Source organism: Lipotes vexillifer, unplaced genomic scaffold, assembly GCF_000442215.2.
Source record: "Lipotes vexillifer unplaced genomic scaffold, Lipotes_vexillifer_v1.1 scaffold619, whole genome shotgun sequence".
NCBI lineage: Eukaryota > Metazoa > Chordata > Mammalia > Artiodactyla > Lipotidae > Lipotes > Lipotes vexillifer.
The window spans coordinates 554,712-566,689 of record NW_006777082.1 but is presented as its reverse complement, the minus strand read 5'-3'; the positions used below and the strand labels follow the sequence as shown (position 1 = coordinate 566,689).

Below are 11,978 nucleotides of genomic sequence, written 5' to 3'. Positions count from 1 at the left end.
GTCTTCCCGAACCGGGGCACCAACCGCGTCTCCTGCATCGGCAGGCGGACTCTCAAGCACTGCGCCACCAGGGAAGCCCCTGCTAATGATTTTTATGGGGAATTATAATCTACAAAAATAGGGAAGTGTATATTTTGTTTTACTTGGGAACTACTAAAAGATTCTTAATGCGTGTGTTTTCTTTCTTGCTAACTACTGAATCACATTTTGTTGAAGTACTCTCTCTAAACTGACGGTTTGTTTTTTTTTTTTTTAATTTATTTATTTACTTTGGCTGTGTTGGGTCTTCATTTCTGTGCGAGGGCTTTTCTCTAGTTGTGGCAAGCGGGGGCCACTCTTCATCGCAGTGCGCGGGCCTCTCACTATCGTGGCCTCTCTTGTTGCGGAGCACAGGCTCCAGACGCGCAGGCTCAGTAGTTGTGGCTCATGGGCCCAGTTGCTCCGCGGCATGTGGGATCCTCCCAGACCAGGGCTCGAACCCGTGTCCCCTGCATTGGCAGGCAGATTCTCAACCACTGCGCCACCAGGGAAGCCCCTCTAAACTGATGTTTTAAAGCACTGTCACTGTGGTGTCTGGATATGATATTAAGAACAAGTGAAGAAATTTGACAATCTCTAGCTTGTTGGAGACTTGTTTGGAAAGTAAATTATATGTGATTCCCATGTGATGGCTGAGGCTAAGTGTCTGACAGCAGGCCAACAAGTTAATGATGTGTTAGAAGGTGCTCTGCACTAGCAGTCAGGAGTGTGTTGTACCCTGCTTTGTGTAGCCTTGGGAATTTGTACATTTTAATTAAGATGAAAGCTTTGAATTATATTTTTTTAACTCTAAAATTCTAGGATGTGACGTGTCTTAGCGTGGAGCTTCTGATTGTTCTAATGCAGGGACTTCCTCTCCCTTGAATCTTACATTTACATATTGGCTGTAGCTATCTCTTGTGCATCTGTCAGGAAACACATGAACAAAATGTGGAGGGGGAGAAATCACAGGGAAGAGAGGACTTGGTGGCTGTGTTCTGTTCAATTTAATAAAAATTACTAAATGTCTGTAACATGCGGGCCCACAGCTGGTACTGCTGTATCTTTACCTTGATGACAACAAGCATGATATGATGTTTGTTGTTACTTCAGTTTGCTTTTTATTCTCATTATTGGGGAATTCTGAACTATATATTGGAAGTCAGGGCCAAAAATCTCCTGGCCTTTGATTTGAAACATTTTTCATAATTCTTGGGCAGCAAGAATTTAATCTGTATGTATGTTTTGCAGTTTACTCCTCAATGCAAATTAACCTCATATTTGTTTTTGGATATGATATTGTTTATACTAGAGTAGTGTTTTATTCAGTATACTTTTCAAATGGAGCTTGCCTTTAGAAAATAGTTATGAATATAACCATTTTGAGACAGTTGAAATAATGGAGGAGTTGAACAAAAGTCTTTAAAGTTTTAACAAAGAAGTCAATATACTTGAAATTAATTACATGATATATTTATATCTTTCATCAAATGCCGGTCCTTTTTCTTTAATAACTGCTTAAGAAGTGAAAACAGTCCATGTACCACCAAATTACAGTGTTTCTATTTTGCACTTTGAATCATTTCATTCTTTAGTTGTAGAATTCTAGAAAATAAAGAGGGAAATGGCCGATGAAATAGAAGATGCAGCTGAGAATGTGAATGATGTATGTTAAATGTGAAGGTTCAGCAAGCTTGGCCTAATTCCTAAGTTCTTTTCTATTCAACAATTTATTAAGATGACTAAAAACAGTAGTTAAGCTCTGGAAAGCCACTTGGCTTTTCATAATAAACGCTATGTTTCCAAAATTCATGCAGGAAAAAACCCCATAAAATGTCAGATGAAGGATATATAAAGATTGGTGGGATACTGTATTTAGTATGTTTTATCTCATGTTTTACAGCTCAACATGAACTCTGCTCCTACATTTATGCATTTTCCTCCAAAAGGCAGACCCAAGAGAGCTGATACTTTTGACCTTCAAAGAATTGGATTTGCAGCTGAGCAACTAGCAAAGTGGATTGCTGACAGAACGGATGTTCATGTATGTTCATATTCCCTACCAGTTTTAATAACAGGCTAATTAGTGTGGTTTGGTAGAACATTGTAATAAGGCCACAGGATTTTTTTTGTTTTTTTCCAATTTCTCTATGGAACATTTCTCCTTGCTTCAAGAAAACTGCATCTGATAGCTGTAAGTTAAATTTTGAGTTAGGTGAATTTAAATGGTTTTAAAAATCATGGTTCTTAAAATATCAGGGAACCATTAAAGAATACGTAAGTTAGGCACAAAGTAATTTCACGGGCTAAAAAATATACTGACTGTTGCTCAGCGGTCTTAGTAATCAAAGAAATTCTAATTAAAAAGCCAGATGTATAATTTTTATCTATCCTTTGAGCAAATAAAAATGGGATAATACCCACTTTTTCATGAGCCATGTGAGAAAATGCCACTGACATATACTGTGCTTGGGACTGTAAATTGGTGTAACTATTCTAATGGTATGTGTCATGTCTTTATTTTATGGAATTTAACTTAATAACTCCACTTGTAGGAATTTAACTTAAGGATATAATCAGGAATGATTTAAATTCTTAACCATAGGAAAAAAAGTTTAAATGTTCATTTTAATGGAAAAAATCGTAAAGAAATCAAATGTGTAAAAATAAGAGACTAATTAAATGTGCCAGAGTCTAGACAGTGGTTTGCAAGAATACCTGATGTAGAAAGAAGCTTAAAATAGTATTTATAGTATGACTCAGAAAAGCATAAATATGAGTGTAGATGTACAGACAGTTTATTCAGCAAGTAAATGAACAAAAATGTTGATGATACTTCATGTCTGTGTGGAGAGCGTAATGTCACCAGAATGTTCTACAGTGAACAGTTATAACCAGCTACTTTAAAATTATATTTACCTTAGAAGTAATTCAGAAGCATTGATTTTTACTATAAGGTGTAAACACATTTATTCTCAGTTGAGAAAGACGTCTCATATTATACTACCATCATTGTAAATAAAATAATATAGGTATTAATGATATTTCAGTGGCTAAACTTCCTAACTCATCATTTTTTTGGAAATGTTTTGGCAGATATTCAGCTCTACAATGTATCATTTATTTGGTACAAAATATTAAAGGTAATATGGAAAAGTACTATTAATTCTTTACAAGAAATACTGAATTTTAATCAGAAATGATTCTAACCTATTATCATACTTACACATTGTTAGTAGATATATCTTTTTTTTACAAATGTGGATCTGTTTATAAATAATTTCAAATTAAAAAGTTCCACAAATGAAAATAGTATAAATAGTTCCAGTGTATACCCTTTATCAGGATTCACATAGTGTTGACTTTTTACAGCTTTTGCTTTGCCATTCTTATTCTCTTACCACCCTGTCTCTCCACACATACTTACACACCCACACACAGTCTTTTTCTGAACCATTTTAAGGTGAATTGCATCTCCTAAGAAATACATGAAGATGGTACGGTTATCACCTTCACAGATTTACATTGGTATAATATTTCTGTTTGAGCTATGGTACATATTCTAGCTTTGTCAGTTGACCTGATACTATGCTTTAATAATATTTTCCCACCTTCAGTACAAGATCCAGTCTAGAGTTAGGTATTACATTTACTTGTCCTTTAGCCTTGTTTAACCTGGAACATTTCCATAACTTATCTAAAACACTGCCATCTTGAAGAATATAATCCTCTCCCACTTTTTGAACTGAATGATACTTATTTGATTTGCCTGATGTTTTTTTTTTGACTGGATTCTGCTAATGCATTCTTGACCACAATACCACAGAGATCATGTTTTGTTCTAACTACATGTATAGCCCATGATGCCCTCTGTTCCCTCATTGGTGATGTTAATTTTGAACATCTTATCAAGGTGTCTTTCATTTCTCCATTATGTAATTACTATTCTTCCCCCCCCTTTCTAATTAGTAAGCTATCTATCTATGTGGAGACCCCTTAAGATCATGCAAATATCTTGCTCCTCATCAAAATTTTGTCAATATTTAGCATCCATTAATGATCCTTGCCTGATCCAGATTTTATCATGATGGTTGCAAAATGATGATGTTCCAGTTCTAGCACTTTGTCCATATTTCTAGTTGGCTCATAGCATTCTACTGTAAGCAAGAGTCCTCCCCTCTTTATCACTTACTCATTCATTGGTACAGACTCATGAATTGCTTTTTCTTTCTCCAGTGGTTTGTAAGTTATTACTGTGCCTAAATGTTTTGGTGCCAAAATTGTTCTAGATTTGACTAGTGGGTGTCCCTTCATGCTGGCTTCCCTGTCCTTGTAACATGTCTCCATCATTTTCTTTTAAATGCTTTCTTACTTTCTGACATAATATGTTTCAGGATCATCTTGTATCTACACATCTATTCTACCCAGTGCTCAGTTAGCCATCTCTCCTAGGAGCCTTGGTTTCCTCTCGTGGGGAATGTTACCAGAACCAAGACCTGTGAAATTGTGTTTATGATTTTCGATTACAGCTACTTTAAAAAAAAAGTAGTCTCTGTGCTTTGATAGTCACCATCAAAAACTGAAAAGACAGCCCAAGAATGGGAGAAGTGTTTGCAAATCATTTTTCTTATAAGGGACTTATATCTAGTATATATGTAGGACTCTTAATAACCGATAAAAAGGCCACCCAATTAAAAAGTGGGCAAAGGATGTAAATAGACATTTCTTCAAGGAAAGTATACAAGTGGCCAGTAAATACAAAAAAGATGCTCAATATCATTAGTTATCAGCAAAATGCAAATCAAACCCACAGTGAGATACCACTTCACACCCACTAGGGTGGCTAGAATCAAGAAATGATGTCATAAGCATTGACAAGTAAGTGGAGAAATACGAACCCACATACACCACTGGTGGGAATGCAAAATAGTGCAGCCACTTTGGTAAACAGTTTGACAGTTCCTCAAACCATTAAACATAGAGTTTCTATGTGACCCAGCAATCCCACTCCTAGGTATATACCTGAGAGAAATGAAAACATACACCTACACAAGAACGTGTACAAGAATGTTTATAGCAGCATTATTATTCATAATAGCCACAAGGTGGAAACAACCCAAATACCCATCAACTGATTAAGTGATTAATGGATCAGAATGTGATATCCATACAATGGAATATTCAGCCATAAAAAGGAATGAAGCAGTGGCACATTTTCCAACAAGAATGAGCCTTGAAAAGATGATGCTAAGTGAAAGAAGCCAGTTACAAAAGACTACATATTATATGAAATTCCAGAATAGGGAAATGTATAGAGACAGACAGTAGATTTATTAGTGGTTGCTTAAGGTTGGAGGGTGAGAGGAATAAGGGAGTGAATGCTAAAGGGTATGGGATTTCCTTTTGAAGTGATTCAAATGTTCTGATACTGACTGTGGTGATGGTTGCACATATCTGTGAATATGCTAAAAAAAAAATTTGATCGTGCACTTTCAAACGGTGGATTGTGTGGTATATGGATTATAGCTCAATAAAGCTATTAAGAAAAACCTTTTAAAAAGTTCCAATTTGAAATAATACAAGTATTATACCCCCCATCTCACCTCTACTTTTTACCAGATGATTCCCTGTTCCATGGGTGAACCAGAACAGCTCTGGGATGAATATAAGTAGGTTTTGCATATATTTAACTGTATTCACCTAAAAGCACCTTAAGAGCAAGTTGTGTTACATAGCCATGATGTTTTAAGGCATGTATTTTTTGACTCATAAAGAGCAAAAGGAATGTTATTTCCAGATATGAAAAGTAAGGTGACACCTTTCTGAATTATTTGTGTTAAAAGACTGGAAGGACTAGAATATGGTTCAGTGAAAAAGATTAATATTTTTCTTTAACTTTAAAAACTTTCATTGTATTCTTGCAGATTCGTGTCTTCAGACCACCCAACTACTCTGGCACCATTGCTTTGGCCTTGTTAGTGTCACTTGTGGGTGGTTTGCTGTATTTAAGAAGGAACAACTTGGAGTTCATCTATAACAAGACTGGTTGGGCCATGGTATCTCTGGTATGTTAACACATTTACCCTATTTCTTTGTGTAATGGTATAAGTTGTATAATATTAACAAAATGAGCCAGATTATTACTGTAATGGAAATCAAGTCTGGATGAGAGGAATTAACTTTTTAGGACTGAAGGTGACATAATTTAAGTTCAGTTAGTCACGACTGTGCTATCTTCCTTCTGCGTTTCACTTTTAAAATGTAATGTCTTTCCCTGTGTACTTGGCATATTGCAAGTGCTAAATGAATGTATGTTGAATACATTTAGAAATATACTAAGAATTAGTAGTTTGGAGACTCTTACAAACTGAAGCAGTTGGAAATGTACTCATTCAGTTGTTTTTATCCAGCAACTCTTTTCTTGTGTCTCTACTATGTTCCTGATGTTTATTAGGTACTGGAGGTATAAAGGTAAGACATAGACCCTACCTGTACGTAATTCATCGTGGGGATACAAGCTAAGCAGAAGACAAATACAGTGTAATGTTACACATGCTGTGATGGAGGTAAGCACAAAATATCATAGGAAGGTCACCTAATCTTGAGTGACGAAGGTCATGACAGGCTTCCTAGAGTGTGTGACATCATTTATGTTTTAGAATGATCACTTTGGTAGCAGTGGGCAATCAATTGAAGGGTATGTCTGGGATCAGGAAACCTGGTTAGGATACTATTAGGAGAATCCAGGTGAACGTGATCCCTGGTTAGGATACTATTAGGAGAATCCAGGTGAACGTGATCCTATTTCAGTTTGTACTAAAAGGATTTTTCTTCCCTTTATGATTGTGCTAAGTTAAAAAAAAAATTAGCTAGGGCTTCCCTGGTGGCGCAGTGGTTGAGAATCTGCCTGCTAATGCAGGGGACACGGGTTCGAGCCCTGGTCTGGGAGGATCCCACATGCCGGGGGGCAACTAGGCCCGTGAGCCACAACTACTGAGCCTGCGCGTCTGGAGCCTGTGCTCCACAACGAGAGAGGCCGCGATAGTGAGAGCCCCGCGCACCGCGATGAAGAGTGGCCCCCGCTCACCGCAACTAGAGAAAGCCCTCGCACAGAAACGAAGACCCAACACAGCAAAAATAAATAAATTAATTAATAAACTCCTACCCCCAACATCTCCTTTAAAAAAAAAAAAAAAAAAATTAGCTAATAAAATGGAAATGTGGACAGTATATAAATAAAATATATTCAGCGATATATCTGATATTTAATAGTTATACTAATTAAAAATATTGGTGTAAAATAATATAAATGGTAGCATAATATCTATATTATACAAACAGACTTAAATTCTTACTAGAAAATGGAGCTTTCCTAATTATAGTGGCTTAATATTTTTCTCTTTGCTTTTTATATTTTAAAGACATATAACTGTTTAAAGCAAAATATAACACTGCATTGATGGATTGGTGGGTTTGTTGTGTGTGCATGACAATAGCATATTAAAGGATAAATTGAGCTATGTTGTTGAAAAGTTCCTATATTTTAGCTGATGTGGTTCAATATCAACTTTAACTTGACTGGGATGAGTTTAAGATACATATTGTAATCCTCAGAGGAACAATTGAAAACATAATACAAAGAGATTAGCTGGAAAGCTAAGATAGTGATTAAAATGGAATACTAAAAATATATAATTAACACAAAGGAGGAATGAAAGGAGGAACAGAGGAGTAAAACACAAGAAACCCAGTACAATTTAAAAAATGATGGACCTAAATACCATCATATCAGTCATATCATATCAATATACTTATGTACTTTAAATATAAACAGATGTAGCACCTCAATCAAAGGACAGATATTGTCAGTTTGGATCAAAATGCAATAGCAGACTATGTGCTGTCACACAGAATATGTAAAGGATTATTGCTACTCAGATATAAGACAGAAATCATGGTTTTAAAAAATGACACTCTGTTTATAGGTAAGATGGCATTATACATATGCCAACCTTTTCTCCTGGTGATATAACTATAAAACCTGGAGAGAATGCAAGGCTCAAGTATTTGATGTTTTTAAAAAGTGTCAGCAGGTAGATCAGGTAAGAACATCAGCTTTCAAAATGACATCTAATTAGAAGATGTTGAGGGTTGATAATTTTTTGTTTACTATTTTGGTTTTTCTTGACTTAAACTCAGTTCAGCTTGAAAGTTGAAAGTGAGCCATGTGGAGCAAAGATATCTAGAAGATATCTGTGGTTCTAGCTCAAGGAGCAGTAAAGGGAATCTGTAAAGTTCATCAACAAAATGAAAAGTTTTTGGTGTCATATTCAAAATATTGCTGTGAAGACTAATGTCAGGGAATTTTTTCCCTATATTTCTTCTAGGAGTTTTACAGTTTCAGGTCTTATATTTAAATCTTGAATCCATTTTGAGTTGATTTTTGTGAGTGGTATAAGATAGGAAGTAGTTATTCACATTATTTTGCATGTGAATATTCACTTTTCCCAGCACTGTTTATTGAGGGGACTGTTCTTTCCCTGATGTATATTCTTTGCTTTCTTGTCAAATATTAATTGATGGCATATGCATTAGTTATTTGTGAGCTCTCAATTCTATTCCATTGGTTTATGTGATTTTTATGGGGGTACCATACTGTTTTGATTACTGTAGCTGTTATATAATTTGATTTCAGGAAATGTGATGCTTCCCACTTTGGTTTTTTTTTTTTTTCCTCAGGATTGCTTTGGCTATCTGGGATCATTTTGTGGTTCCATATGAATTTTTCTATTTCTGTGAAAAATGCCATTGGAATTTTGATAGTGATTGCATTGAATCTATAGATGGCTTTGGGTAGTGTGGACATATTAACAATATTAATTCTTCCAATCTAGGTAGTTGGATATCTATAGTTGGACACAAGATACTTCCCATTTGTTTTCTTTAATTTCTTTCATGAGTGTCATGTACAGATCTTTCACCTCCTTAATAAAATGCTTAGGAATGAATTTAACTGTTTTTGATGCTGTTGTAAATGGGATTTTTTAATTTCTTTTTTGGATAATTTATTATTAGTGTAGAAATGCAACTGAGTTCTGTATGCTGATTTTGTGTTTTGTTTTGTTATTTGGCTGTGTTGGGTCTTCGTTGCTGCGTGTGGGCTTTCTTCGCTAATCCTTGTTGCGGTGCACAGGCTTCTCATTGCAGTGGCTTCTCTTTGTTGTGGAGCACGGGCTCTAGGCGCGTGGGCTTCAGTAGTCGTGGCACACGGGTCCAGCAGTGGCACAGGGGCTTAGTTGCTCCACGGCATGTGGGATCTCCCTGGACCAGGGCTCAAACCTGTGTCCCCTGCATTGGCAGGCAGATTCTTCACCACCAGGGAAGAAGTCCTTGGAAGTCCTTGTATGTTGATTTTGAATCCTGCAACTTTAGTGAAGAAATCAGTGATTAGTTCAAACCCTTTTTTGGTGCAGTCTTTAGGAAGATGATATCATCTGCAAACAGTTTCACTTCTTTTCTGATTTGAATATCTCTTGCCTAATTGCTCTAGATAGTACTTTAGTACTATGTTGAATAAGATTGATGATAGGACACCCTTTCTTGTTCCTGATCTTAGAGGGAAAGCTTCCAGCCTATCACAGTTGAACATGATATTAGTTGGGAGCTTATTGTATCTGGTTTTTATCATGTTGTTGTACATTCTTTCTGTACCCAATTTATTGAGTTTTTATCATGAAAGGATGTGGAATTTTGTCAAATGCTTTTTCTATAGCAACATCAATGATCATGTGATTTTTATTCATTTTGTTAATTGAGATATCTCATTGATTGATTTGCAGATGTTGAATCATCTTTACATCCCAGGGATAAATCCTACTTGTTAATGGTGTGTGATTCTTTTAATGTGCTGTTCAATTTGGTTTACTGTATTTTGTTGAGAATTTTTCATGTATATTCAGCAGGGATATTGATCTGTAGCTTTATCTTTTCATATCGGTGTAATGCTGGCTTCATACAATGAGTTTGGGAGTGTTCCCTCTTTAATTTTTTGGAAGAGTTTGAAAAGGATTGGTATTAATTCTTCTTTAAATATGGGGTAGTATTTTCCAGGGAAACCATCTGTTCTTGGGCTTTTCTTTGTTTGGAGGTCATTAATTACTGATTCAATCTCCTTACTTGTTATAGGTCTGTTCAAATTCTCTGTTTCTTCATGATTCAGTCTTGATAGGTTTGTGTTTCAAGGGTTTATCTGTTTCTTCTAGGTTATCCAATTTGTTGGCATACAGTTGTTCATAGTAGTCTCTTATAATCCTTTGTATTTCTGTAGTATGAGTTTAATGTCTCCTCTTTCATTTTATTCATTTACCTTGTCACTTGCCATCATTTTTTCCTTCACGTCTATTTTGTTTGATGAGTGCATAGCTACTCTATTTTTTCTTTTGGTTTCCACTTGTGTGAAATATCTTTTTCCATCCCTTTTTTTGAAATTATTTGTCTCCTTGAAGCAGAAGTGAAATTCTTGAGGGCAGCATATAGTTATGTCTTCCTTTTTTATCCATTCGTTCACTCTGTGCCTTTTGTTTGGATAAATTAATCCATTTATATTTAAAGAAACTTTTGATAGATAAGGACTTACTAATGTTATCTTATTAACTGTTTTCTCGTACCATATTACAGTTTTAGAGTATTCTGAATTTGACTATATACTTGCCTTTACCAGTGTGTTTAGCATGAAGAATGTTTTTCAGTATTTCTTGTAAGGAAATCGATTGGTGATGGACTTCTTACCTTTTGTTTGTCTGGGAAAGTTTTTATCTATCCTTCACCCCTGAAGGACAACTTTGCCAGGTAAAGTTCTCTTGGTTGGCATTTTTTTTTTTTCTTGTAGCATTTTTAATGCTTCATTCCACTGTCTTCTGGCTTGCAAGGTTTCTGCTGAGAAATACACTGATAGCCTTAAGGGGGTGTATCTCGGAGAAGATGATTTAGGGTTGAAATTTGGTGGTACTATGCTGGGAGAACAGTATTTTGCAAAGTGGAGAAAATAAATTAGGGCAGAATTGTTCACATGTTTGTGTTCAGCAAATATGCTTAGAGAGAGTAGTTTTGAAAATAAGTCTACTTTTTAGTAACTTTACTGCTGTTAAAAACTATCTTTTTTCCCTCAATTTTAATTACATCAGGAAGGGACATTCCCTAGGGATAACCTCTAATAAGTGAAGCAATCCTTTGACTTTTTCCTATGTTTATAAAGACGTTTATGTAAATATACATATTTTAAAAAATATATTTTTCAGTGACAGTTGTATTTGTTTCCTAAGTATTTGTTTCCTAATTGTGAAAATTCAGATTTAATTCTGTTTTGGGGGTTCTTTTCATCAGGCATTATTTAAACTTTCTGCCCCTTTCTTCTTTTCTCCTGGGACTCCAGTAATGCACAGATAGTTCCTTTTAGAGATATCCCATAGTTTATGTAGGTTTTTGTCACTCTGTTCTTTTCTCTGTTCCCCCTGACTGCATAATTTCAAGTGATCTCTACAGATTCTTTCTTCCAGTTGATACTCTCTATGGCATTTTTCATTTTATTTGTCATATTCTTCAGCTCCCAAATTGGTTCTTTTTTATGATTCCTATCTCTCTGTTAAACTTCTCATTTTGTTCATGTATTATTTTCCTGATTTTATGGAATTATCTTTATGTGTTTTCTTGTAGCTCATTGACTGAGCTTCCTTAAAACAACTATTTTGAATTCTTTATTAGTTGGTCACTGGAAAATTGTACTCCTTTGATGGTGTCATGTTCCTTGAAATGAAGTCTTGCATTGCTTTCTTCATATTTGAAGAAGTGTACCTCCTCCAAAATTAGGTGGCTTTGGGAGAGAAATTCCTTTCTTCAGTCATGTTAGGGACTCTGAGGCTTTCTCAGATCTTTTCTGTGGATAAGCCTGTTCCGTCTTGTGG

General features: G+C 35.5%; 1 protein-coding gene across 3 annotated transcripts in view; it reads left to right on the top strand.

The window, feature by feature from the left end:
* TUSC3 (tumor suppressor candidate 3) overlaps positions 1–11,978 on the top strand; it is a 189,695-nt gene that overhangs the window by 85,066 nt on the left and 92,651 nt on the right. For all 3 annotated transcript variants that reach the window (XM_007450762.1, XM_007450763.1, XM_007450761.1), the window contains 2 exons: positions 1,922–2,062; positions 5,943–6,083. In XM_007450762.1, the coding sequence (XP_007450824.1) occupies positions 1,922–2,062; positions 5,943–6,083 (282 nt within the window). The remainder of the gene's footprint in view (positions 1–1,921; positions 2,063–5,942; positions 6,084–11,978) is intronic.